Below are 19,853 nucleotides of genomic sequence, written 5' to 3'. Positions count from 1 at the left end.
AATAAAATGGCTTTATATTAAAACAATGCAAGAGGGACAGCTGTCAAGCCGTAGTGAAAAAGAACTATGGACCTCGACATTTCCTTTATTTCCTCAGTTTAATTTGACTACCACATACCCTCTTCATCTTTCATTATAGGCTATATGCAATTTTATCATAAAAACAGCTGACATGCATTTTATAGACTACAAAAATTCTCACAATTCTTTTTTTACACAAAATAGTGTTTTTTTAGCAGCATCACATGAGCCTTTTAACAATAAAAGCATTTTATGTAAACGCAATTAGCCTATTATTTATTTATGAATTATATTGTGTCATGTTTGTTAAAATAAAGGGGAAATTGACCTCGTTTCATTGATATATAGGCTATTTAAATAGTACAGGCTTGCGGGTTTCTAATACCACATCTAAAATGTTTGTTTATTTGACAAATATATCTTAACAAACGTCATCTGCAATAAAGACAGCAAACACTGCGCGAGAGTCGCATGAATTAACCCCTCCCTCGATTGCAAGCGCCAAATCTTGCCGATCATTATTCTGTAAGTTCGTTTGAAATGCCTCTCCTTGAATGAGGATGAGAGTAGACAGCTGCAGTCATCCTCTAATCGTATTTGTGGCAGATGTATTTGTGTCTGGGTGAAATCCATGCTGATAGAAATAGTGCTTTACTATGCTGGTGGAAGTAATAAAACCCTGCCATGTTCTTACTTCTGAGAGGTTGCTAGGGCATTGTATGGGGGTTGCTAGGGAGTTCTGAGTGGTTGCTAGGGCATTACAAGGAGAGTGCTAGGTGTTCTTACTTCTTAGCGGTTGCTAGGGCATTGTTTGGGGTTTGCTTGGGAGTTCTGAGTGGTTGCTAGGGCATTGGGGTTTGCTTGGGAGTTCTGAGTGGTTGCTAGGGCATTGTTTGGGATTTGCCTGTGAGTTCTGAGTGGTTGCTAGGGCATTGTTTGGGATTTGCTTGGGAGTTCTGAGTGGTTGCTAAGGCATTACAAGGAGAGTGCTAGGTATTCTTACTTCTGAGGGGTTGCGAGGGCTTTGTTTGGGTGTTGCTAGGGAACTCTGAGTGGTTGCTAGGACATTGTTTGGGGGTTGGTAGGATATTGCTGGTTTGTTGGTTATTCTGAATGGTTGTAAGGTCATTTTAGGTCATTGCTTCGGTGTTCTGTGTGGCCGTTAGGACATTCTATGAATTTGCACTTCTAAGAAGAACAGTCATACACCTCTTGTCAACAAACTATATGTTTTAAAGTATAATTCATATGACTTATGTTATGTGTCGGAGCTATGTTAGTCTTGCATTTGTGTGCATGTGCTTAATCTGCATGTTTATTCACACATGCAAGATGACTTCATCTGCACGTATGCGTTTCGAAGAATGTCGGCAAAAACTGCAGCATCTCCCACTGGCGATGATTTTGAAAATTAGTGCGTGAGTTTGCGCATGTAGCCAATTTCTTCTTGATGTTTCAATAATGTCAAATTTGGCTGAAAAACAGCACAAACAGGAAAAAGCGTTTTGAATGATGCATGTGATGACAGCCCTTTGTTGTCATGGTGATCTCGCCAGCCCTTTAATTTGTTTTGTGTCTCTCAAGCGGATAGAATTGCATGAAAGTATGTTGGCTGTAACCTTCGGGCTGCCAGACCTCCCCTCACTTACCGCTGTGTGTCCTAATTAAGCTTTGTTTTACACACTGACTGCCAGCTTGAACGGCCGGCTGGATTGTTTGGGATACGGAATCCAAATTCTGGCGCACACAGGGAATGTTTTTTTAAAAGACGTCTAGACTGATTTGTGCCGTGTATTATCATATACTGCAGGCATCCCTGGGGTTATTGATTTACTGGACTGGGCTTCAGTATAATGAAAACAGTGAGGAATGTTTTCATGACATGCATGCTTCGTGCCGTGCATTAAATAGCACATTTTAAGCTTGATGCTTCTGAAGGTTTCACACACTCAGGTTCACCTTTCAACTAATAATTATTTATAAATATGATATTATGGTAATACTTCACTTGAAGCCTGATAAAATGATGCAATATCTAAGCAAGGAAAATGTATTCATATAGCACATTTAATGAATAATGTTAATTCCAATAGCCTTACGTATGATTTAAAAAAAAGTGTTAAATAATGTAATATCACATTCTTGAAAATTTAAGAATAAAAAAAAAACATAATATATAAATATCCAATAAAAATATGCAGGAAAATTGTATATATATATATATATATAGTAATATAATTATATATTGTTGTTCTTGTTGCATGTATACACTTCATATTTAAACTATTATCCTATCTATCTATCGATCTATCTATCTAAACTCTCTCTCTCTCTCTCTCTCTCTCTCTCTCTCTTTCTCTCTCTATATATGTATATATATCATTGTCATTTTACCATTATTTCTATGCTGTTATAGTATTAATATTTTGAATTATTATCTTTGTATTTTATGTTTTAATTGTTGCTGTTTAAATTTGAATCTTAGATTATGTTTTAATAATTTGGTTATTGGCTTTTGTCATGTTATCATCTGTTTGTCATCTGTTTTGTTTTATTGTTTTATTTTTTTATTTTCTATAGTAATAAAATAATTTAATATTTCTATCTAGTGTGCCTTTATTTTTTTTATATCAATTTTAGTTTTATTTACAGTAGTACATTTTCATAATAGCAATGTTTCGACTTAACGGCGACATTTCTCATTTTATTTATTTATTTTATTTTATTTCAGCTTCAGTTCCATTGCTGTCAATTCCATTCAATCCGTAAAAATATTTTTAGTATTATATATATGTGTGTGTGTGTGTGTGTGTGTGTGTGTGCATTTAATATTTTAATTAGTTCATTAATATTTAGTGTTTGATATTTAACATATATGTAGTGTAGTGCAATGTATACTTCATTAGTCATGTATTATATATGTGTGTATTGTTATTGTTTCTCTAAAACAATTAAAATGTGTGCATGTTTATTTATATATATATATATATATATATATATATATTCACACACATTTTAACTGTAATTATTTTAAAACAAAACTATGGAAAGAAACAGGAAATACAACCCAGACTACATTAAATACACGTGCATTTCATATTCAACGGGGATAAACACCGTTTGCAACGAGGTGCCGACCATCTTTTTTTTTTTTTATCTTTCTACAGAACTTCCATATGGCTGGGAGAAAATAGACGACCCTATTTATGGCAGTTACTATGTCGAGTAAGTTCTTCAGAATCCTTCTTTCAAATTTTTGTTCGAATCTGACCCCAAACCATCCGCGTCATGCTCTTCAATAAGTGCGCCGAGGGAGGGAGGGTCCCAGCGTGATTAAATATCTGCTCGTTCTGCCCCGCAGCCACATTAACAGAAGGACACAGTTTGAGAACCCCGTCCTAGAGGCCAAACGAAGGATCCAACAGCAACAGCAAATGCAAAGTCAAGGTCTATCGGCGTTGCCATTGCCCACAATATATAGAGGTACTGCTTTTCTCTGTGGCCCATATATGCCATCCTAACCCAGTTGGTTTTATTGGTGTTTCTCAGTTTCGGGGTTGCTCAGGTGTGTCCTACTTTCACGTCACTTTAGCTTGACCGAAGCACCAAAGACCATACAGTAGAGATGGCTGTGCAGTGTGCGGTGTATTCCTCTGATTGTTTATTTGTGTTTGTCTTCACAGAAAAGCCTCCATTCACGAGGGACGCCACACAACTTAAAGGGACGTTCCTCACCACGGTGCTGCAGAAGAGCAATATGGGATTCGGCTTCACCATTATTGGTGGGGACGAGCCGGATGAGTTCCTACAGGTCAAGAGCGTCATACCTGAGGGACCTGCAGCCCAGGATGGCAAGATGGACACAGGTGAGAAGCTCAAGGAAATCAGGACCTTCATTATCCACCTTAAATTTGTTTTCTGAATTTATCGGAGAAAGAGAAAATATCAAATCAATCCAGTGGCACCTTCTGTTTTATATCCAACCATAGTTACTGTTTCTAAGGAATATAAACAATGCCTGCAGGCCTAATTTTCCAGTTTCACTGGACTGTTTAGAGTTATGAATTTAAAATGATGCCCCCTTTTAATACACAGGCTCTTATCGATATATATGCAGTGTTGAGTGGTGACCTCAGATCTCAGGAGAAAACCCTCGGCGCATGGGTTAGGAAACATCATTATCTCTGTAGCCACCGCTTGACAACAGTCCCTAATAGCTTGCACAGAGCAAGCACAAGGTCACGCTTGTCGCAGTGTGTTTTTCTGTGATGAAAGAGCGTCTTTGAGTGAGTCATCACAGGCAGACGCCATAGGCTTATTTGCTGCTTTTTCATAACTTCTCTATTTCCTTGTAGAGGAACTCTTAACCTAGTATGGGAAACTTGCATCCTTGCTGCAACTGCTGGCCTGTTAGTTTCCTTGGTCATGTGTTCACTTGAGAAGTGTATCACATCTGTGAGCTCTGAAGGTGACATCACTTCCCAAGGCCCTAACTGATAATGATGCTGGCAGTGGCTTTATTTGCATATGCCTTCAGCTAGCATTGCAATTTGGGCTTTGGTGGGATCTTGTGTGTTTTATCTGCCTTTGATGGGAGAGCAGGGTCCTTTTATAGAAGTCCTTACTCTATTCCGCACACACAAACACAGTTGGCTTGTTTCAATAGTTTCAACAGGCCTCAGGTTGCCTTTATTACTGAGAAGCCAAATTATCGGCAAGCTTGCTCGGTTGGTGTTCACAACTGTCTGCACTTGTTAGAGAGCCGATATCTTTAATAATTAAGCTGATTTCTATACATACGCACTCCGAGCGGGAGTCATAACATAATGCCCTTGGGAGTATGGCGCTCTAATTTTGCTCTTTATTTCTTCATCAGGTGATGTGATCGTCTACATCAATGACATCTGTGTTTTGGGCACCACCCATTCGGATGTGGTGAAGCTTTTCCAATCGGTCCCCATTGGCCAGAGTGTCACCCTGGTGCTGTGTCGAGGTTACCCTCTCCCTTATGACCCAGGAGACCCCTCCGCTAGCTCCTCCATGCCCCCTTTGGGCCTAGTGGATCACCCGTTGCTGCTCAATGGAAGAAACAGCTATGAAAATTACATGGAGTACATGTCTTTGACTGGCCGCTTGGTACCCGAGCATGGAGAGGGCCTTACCCCGCATCCCCATCCTGGAGACACACACCTGGACGGCTCGCAGCCTCCATCCCTGACCACACCGGGACCCCCACCTGATGACAACGTCTCCATGGCGTCATCATCAGGAGCAACCGCCGGGGCTCAAGTGGCCCCTGAGCTCCTGAGTCTCACTATAACCAAAGGTGCAGAGGGTTTCGGGTTCACCATAGCGGACAGTCCCACAGGGCAAAGAGTCAAACAGGTGGGCGGTTATTGTTCAAAGAGTGACATGGTCTCAAACTCAAATAAAAAAAATATGCATATTAATAAATAAATTAGGCTACTGTTTTACTTAAGATAATAGTCAAACCATGTCTTAATGCATAAATGCACATTTACCAGGCACAAAATGCATCATAACGGTTTGTGTACGTTTGGATCAGGTTCTGGAGCCACAGGGTTGTCCCGGGTTATGTGAAGGAGATTTGATGGTGGAGATTAATCAGAAGGGTCTCCAGGGACTCAACCACACACAGGTGGTGCAGCTGCTCAAGGACTGTCCAGTGGGAACAGAGGCTACGCTTGTCATTCAGAGAGGAGCAGCAGCAGGTGCCCACATTTCCACCCTTCTTTATTAAAACCAAGTTCGTCAGTAACATGCTGAAGGTTGCCCGAAATCTACGTCAGACCTTGGCAAACTAGTGTTTACCAAAAAATGATAATTCTGTCAAAGTTTACTCGTGCTGTATGTCTATTTTCTTTCTACTGAACAAAAAAGGAGAAGTTTTGAAGAATGTGTACACTGCACTTTGCAATTGCACATAGCGACCAAGGGCAGTCCAAAGCTCCACAACCTGCATGTTCCAAGACTTCTGAAGCCGTCATAGCTTTAGGTTAGAAACAAACCAAAAAATAAGCCAGACTTGAAAGTGGAAAATTATTATTGCGGTTAAAAGTGGATGTTATCCTTACTTTTAAATTAGTATATTTTCCTCAAGTTGGGCGTAAACACTGATGATAATTGTTTAAAGATTGCTGAATATCTTTTTCGGGTAAGCTTTTCCTTTAAAGTTTTGGTTGAAACGATGAAAGTAACACTTCAGTGCTTCAGTTTTTAGTCTTTTCTAAGCGCTCTGAACTTGCCTAAAGCTTTGATTCAGCAAGATTTTGAAATTAGAGGAGGGCAACATTCCTGTTATAGACTCCTAGATGTGCTTTGCCTCACAAACTAACCAGTACATCTCAGTTTCTCAGACTCAAACTGTTTTCTTTCAAAATAACTGAAGCTGATGAGCTGTTTTTGGGCAATTTTAGCGAAGCCTTCACAAGATTGCACAGTGTATCATCTCTTGGCAAGAGCTGGTGACAGTTATTAGCATATTCAGACTGAAGCCAAGCTAATCTACTAATTCCATGCGAGTCCACTTATCAGAGTGCTTAGTTTCATTAAAATGTCCATGCAGAGCATAATGTTTTATCACTCTTCTTAATTAGGATATTCTTAGAATGAAAATTAATGAGGCAGTTAATAGAAACAATCTCGAAGAAGGCTACATTCTCTTCATGTGTACGGTAAACCTGATATGTGTTCTTAAGATGCTTGTCCGTTCCTCTGAACCACTATCAATCAAGTAATTACATCCACGCTTCCTGCCAATTACGCTGTGTGTCTGTTCTCACCTCCTCTGCGTGTTTCATGACTATATCGAAGGCTATGGTCTTATAGGACCTCTCGGCAGCCACTCCAAGGCCTCTTGTAACGGAGCGAGAGACAGTCCCACGTGACTCACTGGCTAAGTGTGAGACCATTCAGTTTCCTGCAGGCTTTCTGCCAAGAGCCCGGCCATGTTCACAGCTCTTTTCCCCAGCTCTCTAATTAAAGCACGACTCCCACACTGAGCTGTGGAGATAAACAGGCTGACAAATCAAAATGCAGAGTGGCTGAAGGGGGCGGGGCGTTCAGCTAACAGGCCAACCAATCAGAGCATGGTGCTTACCAGCAGGCAGCACTGAGGGAATACTCTGAAATAGATGCTGATCGAGGAGATGTAATTTATTCTTGGTGACGTGAAGAGTTCATATTATCATAATTTACATAAATTTACATAAATAATATCTATTTAAAGCGGTGGGATGAATGGGCAAATAAATGTCAAGACAAGCATAATTTCACACCAGAACAAAGTGAGAATCCTGAATTCAAAGACGGTAAATAAATAGTCTTTCTTTTGTGTTGTCCGCACTGTTCCCAACAACAAACCTGACCAGAGGCAGGTATTTATTTGAAAAGAATAATGATTACAATTAAAAAAAACTTTTTTAATAATACAAATAAATATTTTAATCAAAACTATTCAATAAAAAAAAACACTGGGACAAGATCTTGTGAATTAAAATAGAAGACAATCTGACAATATGTATAAAAAAAATAAAATAAAATAAAAACCTTTTAAAAATATTTTTGTTATTAGTGTTTAATTAGAACTTGGTATGGATGATATAGCTAAAAAATCTCAATATCTTGTCATTCAGTATATATCTTGATATTTCTTAAATATCATTATTATATTTGTATAAAGGTATTATTTGACTTATTATTATTATTATTATTATTTTTAGAGCAGTGTAATTGCAAACTAAAACTTAGTGATTTAATTAAGTTAATTTGAAATAGCTGTTATAAAATAAAATGTTACATTTAGGTTAAAAAAAAAAAAAAAAAATTACATTAAAATGACAACTTAAAATTTGTTAATTCTGTTTTAAGTGTTAAAATTACTAAACCTGAAATAAAGCTTAATAAAAACATTTTTTTAAATAACAAAAATTATAAAAGCACAAAACAAAATTAATTAACGAAATTCAAATTAAAAACAATAAATATTATAATAGTATATAAATAATACTAAAATACCACTGAATCAGAGGGACTATTATTTTAATTAACCAAAAAAAAAAAAAAAAAATCTAGTTGAAAATGAATCAAGACTTGCTTTCCACACTGTTTATTACTAAATGAACAAAATAAATTATTTGATCTGGTTTTAATTACAGTATATGCACCATTACAGCATAACATACATAATAAATAAATATCAATATATATCCACAAGTAATTCTGCCAGTAAAATCATAAGGAACATATATTGCAAATATTCAGCATGTTGCCCAGCCCTACTTAGGACGGGTTATTGGATTGCATTTGCACCCATGAGCATAAATGCAACTTTTGCAATAATTTCTCTACATTTATTTCTGTTGGAATCAGAAATGATCTCATTTGGCAACAGACTGCCGAGGGAGATAAATGCAATAAGAAATGAATTTCTTATCTCCAAATTTGCCTAGATTACTAAAAGAGTCATTAAGAAACCAGAATTGTCCTTGCGATTCCTTTTTCTAATACATCCAGCATTCCTCCACCTTATTAGTAAAGCAGTCAGAGCACAAATCCACTGTCCATCTTCCGCTCTGCGCTTCTTTTATGAGGATTATTGACATCTCAGGTAGGACTGGACAGGCAGGTGTGAGGTGATAACTCCTCTGACTCCTTGTACTGTCAGAAATATCACCAGGGCCGTGGCATTTCAGCAGTGATGACAGCTCTATTCCATCCTCTTGGCTCTATTCCATCTGGGTCTCAGAGAACTCAGAGCTGACAGTCACCCCGAATCCCTCGTGATTCCATCTAACTCAGCTTTCAGACTTCACCTGAGAGAGACACACGACAGGAATGAAACCCAAGGATGCATGGGGCCATTGACAGAACATGGCACTCGACTTTTAAGTTTCAGTTTCAGTGTTCAAGTCTGATTACAGCAAACAAGAAATAAGAGGACAAATCCTTGAAGTCTTGCATGCAAATTGATCAAAGTTCTCTGCTTTTTGTTGTACATATGGCTTCTATAATGATGCATTGGGGTTGTAAGAGGACTTATTGAGTGGCACGACTGTGCATATTTGCCCGAGGCTTTACATTTAGCCCTTCACTTCCAAGTCGTGTCCTGGTCATATAGCATTTGATGTAATCCTGTTAGTTTAAGTAGGCATAAAAATGCCTTGCTCCCCTACAAATACTCACATACACATACCCAGATGAACAGGCCATAAACATGCATGAGCATTTTTATGCACACACAAGCACAAATACTCACATTATAGTCGGTGCAATTGAAAGAAACAGGTCTGAGACTAAGAAATGAAAAGTCATAACTCATTATTCTCGCAGCATTTCTGGCCACGGTTTAATCACATTGCAGATGAATCTTAAACAACAGACAGTTATATCACAAATGCACATCATGCGTTTTATTATATGGGGAGCTAAGTATAAAATAGTATTGTGGTAGTTGTTTGCATATTGTAAGAAGTGGAATGTGTGGTTGTAACCATACAAAGCAATTTCTACACATAATATTTTTCATTTATATTTTTTATTTGAGAAAAAAACGTTTTATATTTACATTTATATTTCATAGATGTACTTTATACAGTATTACTAATTAGTTAATTATTTCTTATTTGCAAAATTGATTGAAATAAGACTTGTTTCCAGAAAATGTTTTTTGAATTTAGTTTTTAATAAAAATAAGAAAAACAACATTGATATAGATTCAGCACATGTTAAAAGTATAACTGGCCGTTCTTATTTCAGAATCATTCAGGACTGACTGGCAGTTGCAAAAATCTAGTTTAGTCTCCTTTTTGGTGCTCAATACTGTTTGTCAGGCTCAATTTAAGCCTTTTTTATTTAGGACGAGGTTGACATCTGTTCAAAGCTAATGATGTAATTACCTCGCAGATAAATGCAATAAACTTTCCTCGCTCAGCCGCCCACAGGAAAGCAAAGTGAAGAGAAAAATGGATGAATGTTATGTGACTATAATGAAAAGCATGTTATTTTACTCATTAGATTTAAAGATATTAATCATTCACTCTTTCTTTCTCTGTCAGGCCTCTACACACCCTGGGATCCCACAAAACAGGTAAATCATTTGAAGTATTTGCTTTCTCAAACTAATATTTGTTTTTGCATGTTATTAAATGGACCTAAATATAACTTCATAAAATACTTGGTGATTTCCTGCACTACTTATTCAGATCAAACAGAGTAGTCAGATTCCTGAAGGAATGACTCTTCTAAGCTGAGCTGATCTTATATATGTAGCTATTTTACAAGGTGCTGATTTTGTATGAATCTGTATTATGTGATCATATGAATTAACCAATGTGCAAAACCGTTACAAATAGCCCCAATGAATCAAACACTTACAGTGCATCTCGAGTCGTCGCATATCTGTACAAATGACTCTTCTGAGCCAACATAACTATTTTTCAAGGTGTCAAACTGATTCTTGAATGAATGATTCTAATGAATCATTCTTTATAGTGACTCAAACACATATAGTGCGACCAGTGTAGCCTGATTCCCAAACAAATGATTCAAATGAGTCGGTACTCTCAAATGAATCAGTCAAATAAAGCTTTTTTTTTACAGTTACTAAATGGGTGTTCATATTACATATTAAGTGTAAAGATGCATATTATGTGTTTTGGTAGTAGTATGAAAATGATTGAAATATATAAATTATATTACCTGGAGAATGATCAAATCATGTTTTTCTTATATAAAGTAAGAGGATTTGAGCACCTGCACACCTCTGGCTAGCTGCTGCCCTTTAGCAGTGATCTTGGACCAGCGTCTCGGCAGCTCAAAGCGATTGCAGCATCGATCTCCGATCTCTGTTAAAGACAAACCACAGCCACTTAGTTGTTAGCCTCTGCACGTGTTCAGCACCGCGCTGGATAACACTCTGATGAAACCCGACATGGAAATGTCCCGGGTGACAGATACATTAACACAATCGCCATGGGTGGCGTGCTTAATCAGTATGCCTCTTGTTCTCCTGCATTAGCAAACAAAAAGCTTTAACTGACAGCAAAGTGTGCCTCTTTAATATGTGTTTGCGAAGGCTGAGCACGCTAGAATGTGTTTATCATGAAGAGATATTATTCCCAGCAAAGATTATGCAGGTGATACTCAATTGATATTCCTCCTCCTCGGTCCCCAGGAATCATGCTGCTGTGTGATTTATAGCTCTGGTCGACTTGAAATTAATCCATTTTCTGAAACCGAGTTTTGTTTTTAAGTTTTAAATATTAAAGAGAGGGTTCACACAAAAATGAAAATTCTGTCATTATTTGCTCGCCCTCGTGTCGCTCCAAACCTGAGATTTTTTTTTTTTCACCGACTATTTATTTGACTAAATAAACCACATCAGCATGATACAAACGCCTTCGGAAAGGGCCAAAATTATGGCGAGTAAAGTTTATTATCCATAAATACTTCACAGTGTTATTTCACTATCGGTGAGATACTATTTTAGTTTTATCTATTTGTATATTTTCTGTTTTCACTTTAATTTTAGTTAAGGTTATTTTGTAGTATTTTTTATTTTTTTATCTTTACATTGTTTTTAGGTTTTTCCACCAGTTTTAGTTAGTTTAGTCCATCAGGTTTATGTAAATTACTAGTAAATTAATAGAAATGTAGCTTTGCAAATGGCTAAAATATATATATTTTTTAAATTATTATTATTTTATTCTATTTCAGCTTTCAGCAAACATTTATTTTATTTGAATTATCTTTTGGTTTTAATTTTCGTTTCAGTTTTAGTTAACTATAATAACCCTGGTAACAAAATATATATAATTTATCTAATGAATGAATAAATAAATAAATAAATATATATATATATATATAATTAAATTGTATAATAAAGAAATTAGCGGTTTACATTTTAGCTACCATTAAACTAAAATATGGGGATATTTAGGAGAATATCCAGACTGTGCTTGTCACCATCACGAATGCTCCACAGTGTTTTTAGTCCACTTGTATAATCGTAGGTTTACATGTCTTAATTGCATTGCAGATCCACAAATGCTGTTTGTGAAGCTAAATGGACTAGACATCTCAGTTTAAGTTTCTCTGAAACCTTGTAAAGTAATTCAACATTTAATTTGGCACATTTAGGTATTTCTAGAATTGGCCGTGATGTTTAACTTCATGCGAGTTCACTTTCATTCCGGTGTGAGATACATAATCTTCAGAAAGCTGCCAAGTTCGGCTGGACTCGGGTTAGTAATGGAATTGGCAGGTTAAGCAGAGAGCTGCAGGTGAAATGAACAGCTCACAGGAAATCGGATCCATTACCCCCCGGGGCGCATGACTGTAGCACAGACACTTTGCTTCACACTTAAGGTCCTCGCTGAGGGCTTAATTCATCTCCCCCGCTGAACCTCCAGAGAGCGACTGGACTGCTAAACTCTCTCTGAGTAATCACAGGGGTCACCTTTCATGATATTCTCCTCTTGAACTTTTAAAGGATCTACGTGAGATATTTGCACTTATTTTTTGGAGCGTGTATTCATATTGTCAACTCAGACCAGTCTATATCTGTGTTGTCCATACAGTGGGATCCTCAAGGAAGCCCCCAGACCATCTTGTCGGCTGCTTTGCTCCCCCATGGTGCTCCACATCCCGGCCAGCCGCTCCATCGCTCCTCTGTTCCGGACACGGAGGGCTTCCACCTGGGCAAACCTGACCCCTATGACCTCTATGAGAAGTCACGTGCCATTTACGAAAGCAGACGTAAGTCAGAGATTTCGGTCATTTTCTAGTTGGTTCTAAATCACTAAATCACTAAAATATTTCAGCTTAGATTTGTGTGTGTGTGTGTGTGTGTGTGTGTGTGTTTCTACCAGTTTTTACCTGCAGGATTGTATGTATAATGCATTTTCTCCCCATATCCTCGTTAATGAACTCATGTAAATAAATTCTAATTACTGGTATTTAATAATTAATTACTGTATCAAAGTAAAAAAAAACAACAACTATACTGTAATACTATTATCACTGAGTTACTACAGTCATGGAAAAGCTGAAAATAAAGCTGCGGAAATACTTGGAAAGTAATGGAAATCTTAAATCTTAATTAAAAATCTTGGTTAAGGTATTAAGCATTATGTATTTTTTCTATTTCATCAGCTGGAAAGTGCTCTAGTGTAAATGTATATTTGCTCACAAGTCCTCCTGACCAAAAAATTGGCCAAACAGTTTCACGAAGCGACTAATTAGCGAATTAGTCTAAATGAAATCGATTTTTACAAAAGTCATCCAATTATCACAAGCAGCAACTAGACTGGTCATGGAAAAGCCATGAAAATAAAAAGATATGAAATAAATATTTATTTTAGTACAGTTTAAATAATATTTATCACATTATATTAATTCCAACTGGGAAGAAAACTGTGCTTCATTTTCATGAAAACAATATCCCAAACAGAAAAAATAGGCCTCTTTTTCTTAAATCTAATAATTATTTCTTATTCCTTTCTTTTAAATTCGAGATGAATCATGAGCCTCTAAAGTTCGTGACAGGTTCATTGTGACTCCTAAACATATGAGCCTAAATAAAGCAGAAGCCAGTTGATAGTACAAAGTATTATTTGAAGCTCTCATTTGTCATTCACACAGAGCCAGTCCCTCCTCGGACGCTGACAGACTCTACAGGCAAGTAGAGGAATGTGCTGCTTTCCCTTTCTTAATGTCACCTGGCACATATAAGTGCTCTGTCTACCGCTATACTCTTATTCTCCACTACATCACAAGGTTCAGCACTCGCCATTGTCAGGTGACCTACACAACGTGTGGCGTTCTCTGACCCTTCAGCTTGTGTTCAGCTTTAGGAATATTCCTGAAGAAGTCCTGCTCTTTCTGCTATTCCTGAAGAAGTCCTGCTTTCACGTCAAACGTGATCAGTTCTTACATTTTAGTAAATTTGAATGTGTTGCTGTGCGGATGCTAGGTGATTAAATATCCCTAACCAAGGAAGCACCATGAGTTAAATCAAGCTTGAGTTTGATGTGTGTGTCTAAACTGTGAATCTTGTTGCTCAGGTGTGGAGTATCAGGAAGTGGAGGTGCACCTGCTGCGTGAGAAGACTGGCTTCGGCTTTAGGATCCTGGGTGGAGACGAGGCGGTGCAGGCTGTGAGTCCGGAGGCCCGTGACAAGGCTCGTATGGGGCAGGATAAACAGATACTGGTTCATATCTGTACAGCTCCACGAGCAGCAGATGGAAACAATCATTTCCTGAAATAATCTCCCTTTAGCTACTTATGCAACATTACAATAGCAACATTACAAAATCCATTATTATAGTTTAGAAAGTTTTGGTAGTTATTATCAGAGCTGGGCTTTATGATGATGAGTGACATCGACTACGGTTCAAAGTTTTTTATGCTATTGAAATAAGTTTCTTATGAATACCAAATCTACATTTATTTGATCAAAACATAGTGAAAACAGTAATATTATCAAACATTATTATATGTTTTATAATGTTATTAATTCATGTGATGCAAAGGTGAATTCATTTACTGGAGTCATAACTCCAGTAAATACTTATAATATTATGTATGTCTTTTTATATTAATCCTTTAGTGAAAAACTTTTTACAGGATTATTTTATGAATATAAAGTTAAAAAATAGCATATATTTTAAATATATATTTTTGTAACATTATAAAAGTCTTTACTGTCACTTTAATCAATTTAATGCCTTCTTTCTGAATAAAGATATTACATTTTTTTAAGCTTACTGACACCATACCGACAGGATGTTTTTTCTCATATGTCAGACTTATGATGTGTCTGATTACGTTATTTTCATAAAAGTTCATAAATACACATTGCTACTTGATATATATACATATACATACACACACACACACACACACACACACACACACACACACGGACACAAATTAATCTAGAAAAATAATGTATACACACACACAATGTGTGGGGTTAACTTACTATATTATGAGATAAAATTTTAATTACTCACACCATGATCTTTTTATTATAATGCCCAGGCAAAATGTTTTTTTTTTTTTTTCAAAATATCTTTAATTAATCTTTAATTCAGTGTAGTTTCCATCCTTTTCCATCACAAATTGTTCCATCTGCCTGTAATGAGACACAAAACAGTGATTTGTTGTTCTACATCTCAGTCAAACAGCTACTTTTTAAAAACGAGATTGCTGTGGTTTTAAATTGTCTCTTAGCTAGTTTTCTTTGGTAATCTGTGGTATTTTAATAACATTTCTTAAATAAATACCACATAATAAATAAATATAGAAGTAGTTTAATTTCTGTCAGGCTAGATGTGTATCCCATCAACTAGTCAAGAAAAATGCTGTTTGAACATGCAGAACTAGTGACAGTATTATAATGAGATTGAGATTAACGTGATGACTGATTCTTCTTCACAGATCGTGATCGGAGCAATCATAGAGAACAGCCCTGCGGAGCGCGACGGCAGACTGCGTCCAGGAGATGAGCTGGTCTCTGTTGACAGGATGCCCGTGGCGGGGAGACCACACCGCTACGTCATCGACCTCATGCACGCGGCGGCACGAAACGGACAGGTCACCCTGACCGTGAGGAGGAGAGTTCTGCTGCAGCAGGGTGAGCAATACCATCTAAAGCAGCAATTCTATGTATGAAATATGAAACGAATGGTGCACATCTATTAAACATCTTTGTATTGCATTCCAATTCATGTTTTTGCACTGTATGCAAAATGAAACATTTAAATATAATCTTAATAAGACTTAATAAGAATTTTTTGGGGATATATACAGCGGAAACTGATATTTATATGCATTGTATGTAGTTTATACTGTTATAAAAATGTATTTACATTAAAGAAAATCGTATTTTGTCTTGCCTTTGGCTATATATGCATCAAATATACCACAAAACATAAAACATGTTTTTTTTTTTTTTTTTTTAAGGTTCAAAAAGCTGTTTGATGAAGAATAAAACCAAGCTTTCTGACTATTATTTAATATTTTGGGATTTACATGATCAGGAATAAAACTGCAGTAATTGGTGGCAGTTATCTCTTGAGTCACATTGCTGTTGTCTGGTGTTTGCATTGACTCAGATTGTGTTTGCTGCCCCCTGCAGGCCAGCCGTGTGAGGAAAACGGTGCAGCAGCCAATCAAAGCAGTTCTCCTCGGGGTCACGCAGTGTGCCCGGTCAACTTGCCCCCCACCACTGATGTAGTTATCCACCGTAAGGAAAGCGAAGGCTTTGGCTTTGTCATCATCAGCTCCCTCAACCGCCCAGAGACCACAAACACAATAAGTAAGTCCTGCCTTCACATAGCTGTTAATCTGATGCTCTGGTGAGCACTAATGCAGTTTCACACAAAAATGCATCTATTAAAGGGACATGTTTAATAAGACATAACGTTTTGTAGTGAACATATATTTAAAGTATGGGATCAGGCCCCTTAATTGTGTATAAGAAGATAGTTTAAGCTTTCAAAGGAAGGAAGCCTTTTCATCTTATCCACATTTGGGTAAATCTCACAAAACAAGTACAAATTAAATAAATACATTTCAACCCAAAATTCTTATTACAACAAAAATTAAGGTTATTTTAGTACTATTTGTAATACTATTAAGAATATTTATATTATAAATGTATATAAAAGCTATGTGTAAAATGTGTTTTATAATAGTAATATTAATAAAATATGTATTATAGCAAATGAAGTATATTGTAGTACCAGTTTAAGATTACTTTTGAGAATATTTATAATAGTAACATATATAAATGATAAACATCAAATAAATGTATCATGATAGTATTAATAAAAATGTTACATTTTATTAAACATTAATATTGAATATTAATTTGTATGAATATCATTTCTAGTAAATATTGGGGGGGATAGTGAACTCTTACCACATTGAGAATTCACTTAATCACTTGTAAAAAAAAAAAAAGTTAACAATAGTAAAACACTTAATTTTCTTTATTGAAAATATACATTTTTATTTTTGGTGTCATATTTCCCTCCAGTATAAAAGAAAATTTCTTACTGTATTTTTTATTTACTGAAATATGAGCAAAATATTTTACATGCCGTTCTCATGATATTTGAATTTCTGTGTTTTCTAGCTGTGCCACATAAGATCGGCCGCATCATCGAGGGCAGTCCGGCTGATCGCTGTGGGAAGCTGAAAGTCGGTGACCGTATTATGGCCGTCAACTGTCAGTCAATTATCAACATGCCTCACGCTGACATTGTCAAGCTGATCAAAGACGCTGGACTCACTGTCACCTTGCACATCATCCCAGAAGAAGGTATGAGAAGAATATTTAACGATAAAGTAAGATTTCTGTCTTATTCCTTTCTAAGCACAATCATTTTGTGCACTAGATGTAAACGGTGCTCATTCGGCCCCTACATCAGAGAAGCAGAGTCCCATGGTGGCCCAGAAGCACAGCCCTCAGACTCAGTCCAGCCCAGCAGCCCAGCAGAGCCCGACCGTGTCTCACCCCAGCCCACCAGCCCCCCACCCCAGCCCGGCCACCACACAGCCCAGCCCCCTACTGATGGAGCCGGGCCCTGGAGCTCCGCACAGCAGCCCACCCGTGACTCAAAGCAGTCAGGCCGGCCTGGAAGCCATGCAGTCAGGCTCAGCGGTGACTCAGGCTGCTCCTGTTGTGGATCCGGGAATACCGGGAGTTCAGCCCACCTCCATCGGATCAGTGCCTGTACCACCACAGCTGTACCTTCATGACACCAGGTACTGTTTGCTCAGATCTATCTAGCTATCAATTTATTGTTCTTTTTGTCTTTTATACATCATGATATTATTTTTATTACACTTATGCACATAAAAAAGAAGTAAAAATTAAATTTGAATACCATTAAGATTTTTTTTGCATTATAGATTTTTTTTTATCACCATTAAGCACATTTCCCCCAAAATAATCATTACTGTATTTTATATGGATGCTTTTGAGGTTTTTCTGTAGTTTCTAAAATAATATCTCTAATAAACATTCTCATATATTACAATAAAAATTACCGTCATACATTGATTTAAAAGAAATAAAATAAAATCAACATAATGTCATGAGGTGTATGTAGTTTAAAATTCAAATAATATATACTTTTGTTTTAATTTTGTGGTAATAAATTTGTTTAATTTTTTTAAGTTTGCTTAATTGCCATTCATGTCAAATGCAAGTCATATTTCATTGGTACAAAAAACTTTGTTCTATGTGAAATGTAATTTATATATAGTCTATAGTATTTTTATTTTTTGTCATTAAATTGTCAAATTCAATTTCTTGTTTTCCCTTTTGACTTTTGGGGATAAATATGAGGCGGGCTTGTTTTTGAAATGCTTCCTTACCCATCTAAATTCCTTCTTTATATCCCTTTGTTGTTCCATGTGTCCACGTCTGTTTAAAGCCTTCTTTCAGGTAATCTTTGGGCTCAACCAAACTGCCTTGGGCAGTCTCACATCATGCTTCGAGCGTCTGCTGTCTTTCTTTCACACCAGCCCGAGTAACATCACTTAACACTTCATGATAAATTATTTACCTCCTCAATAATGCATGCTTCTCCTCTCAGGCAGGGTTTGCACTTTTTTTTTTCTTTTTCCCAGGGCTGGCTCAAAACTGCTCTGATTTATGCATTGTGAAAGATGGGAACTGAGACTTGATAAATATGGCCCATGAGCAAAGCCCTGGTCACATGGTCAGAAAGGGAAAAAAGGTCATAGTCGGACATTGAGCGGACAACATGTGTTGTTTTTATTGTATGCTGGATGTAATAGTATTTAACCCAACATCCACAGAGAGTTTAGGTGGTTTAAACTTGAATTTTGTTGGAAATGTTTAGCTGAAGTTATTTAGCGTGTTGAATTGTGGGACATGATTGCTTAGTTTGAAATTGTTGGTACCTACAGGTCAGAGGTTAAAGCCAGGCAGGATGTTAAGCCTGATATCTGCCAAGCTGCATATACAGACTACAGACAGCCTCCGGTGGACTACAGACATCCTCCTGTAGCAGACTACAGACAGCCGCCCACCATGGAGTACAGACACCCACCTGCTCTGATAGACTACAGACAGCACTCCATCGCCGATTACAGACCACAGGTCAAACTGCGCATTTTATTACACAAACAATTACTTGACATCCAGAGTTTGATACAATTACAGTACAGTGCAGCTGGAAAATCAATAAAATCACCATCAGAGGTGCCATGTTTTTCTACGCAATGAAATCACCTCTTATAGCACAATTTGTTTTTGTATATAAAATATCGAGCAGTTGTATTTGTCCTATACACTGTATAAAAATAAATAAATCTCATCAACATTTCATGATTTTTGGTGATTATTGCTGTTAAGTACATATTAATACTAGATTTAAATAGCAGATAAAAGCTGAATATAAGTCAAATGTGGGGGTTCAATTTTATTTGTAATCTATTTTCATTTGTATTTATTTTTCCAGGACTATGACTACTTCACTGTAGAACTGGAGAAAAGTGTGAAGGGATTTGGCTTTAGTATCCGGGGAGGACGGGAGTACAAGATGGACCTGTTTGTGCTGAGACTGGCGGAGGACGGACCTGCGATCCGCAACGGCAGAATGAGGGTGAGAAAACTAGGATGCATTAAATTGATCAAAAGTAACAGTAAAGACAATTATAATATTACAAAAAGTCTATTTCAAATAGATTTTTTTTTTTTAATCAAATAAATGCAACCATGATGAGCATTACTAAACTTTTGAACAGTAGTGTCTTTGCATTTATTCCAC

The 19,853-nt window shown here is 36.9% G+C and overlaps 1 protein-coding gene across 4 annotated transcripts in view; it reads left to right on the top strand.

The window, feature by feature from the left end:
* Window positions 1–19,853, top strand: part of LOC113066915 (membrane-associated guanylate kinase, WW and PDZ domain-containing protein 2-like) — a 78,151-nt gene that overhangs the window by 50,538 nt on the left and 7,760 nt on the right. For 2 of the 4 annotated variants that reach the window (XM_026239041.1, XM_026239044.1), the window contains exons 7-20: window positions 3,189–3,246; window positions 3,383–3,504; window positions 3,705–3,887; window positions 4,898–5,406; window positions 5,588–5,753; window positions 10,098–10,129; window positions 12,621–12,798; window positions 14,106–14,221; window positions 15,484–15,679; window positions 16,184–16,363; window positions 17,186–17,371; window positions 17,448–17,817; window positions 18,991–19,183; window positions 19,545–19,688. In XM_026239041.1, coding sequence (XP_026094826.1) covers window positions 3,189–3,246; window positions 3,383–3,504; window positions 3,705–3,887; window positions 4,898–5,406; window positions 5,588–5,753; window positions 10,098–10,129; window positions 12,621–12,798; window positions 14,106–14,221; window positions 15,484–15,679; window positions 16,184–16,363; window positions 17,186–17,371; window positions 17,448–17,817; window positions 18,991–19,183; window positions 19,545–19,688 — 2,633 coding nt within the window. The remainder of the gene's footprint in view (window positions 1–3,188; window positions 3,247–3,382; window positions 3,505–3,704; window positions 3,888–4,897; window positions 5,407–5,587; window positions 5,754–10,097; window positions 10,130–12,620; window positions 12,799–14,105; window positions 14,222–15,483; window positions 15,680–16,183; window positions 16,364–17,185; window positions 17,372–17,447; window positions 17,818–18,990; window positions 19,184–19,544; window positions 19,689–19,853) is intronic. The other 2 variants (XM_026239045.1, XM_026239042.1) reach the window with 2 other exon arrangements.

The sequence above is a fragment of the Carassius auratus genome, chromosome 50 (genome assembly GCF_003368295.1).
Source record: "Carassius auratus strain Wakin chromosome 50, ASM336829v1, whole genome shotgun sequence".
Lineage (NCBI taxonomy): Eukaryota > Metazoa > Chordata > Actinopteri > Cypriniformes > Cyprinidae > Carassius > Carassius auratus.
The sequence above is the reverse complement of the archived record's forward strand: the minus strand, read 5'-3'. Positions and strand labels throughout refer to the sequence as shown.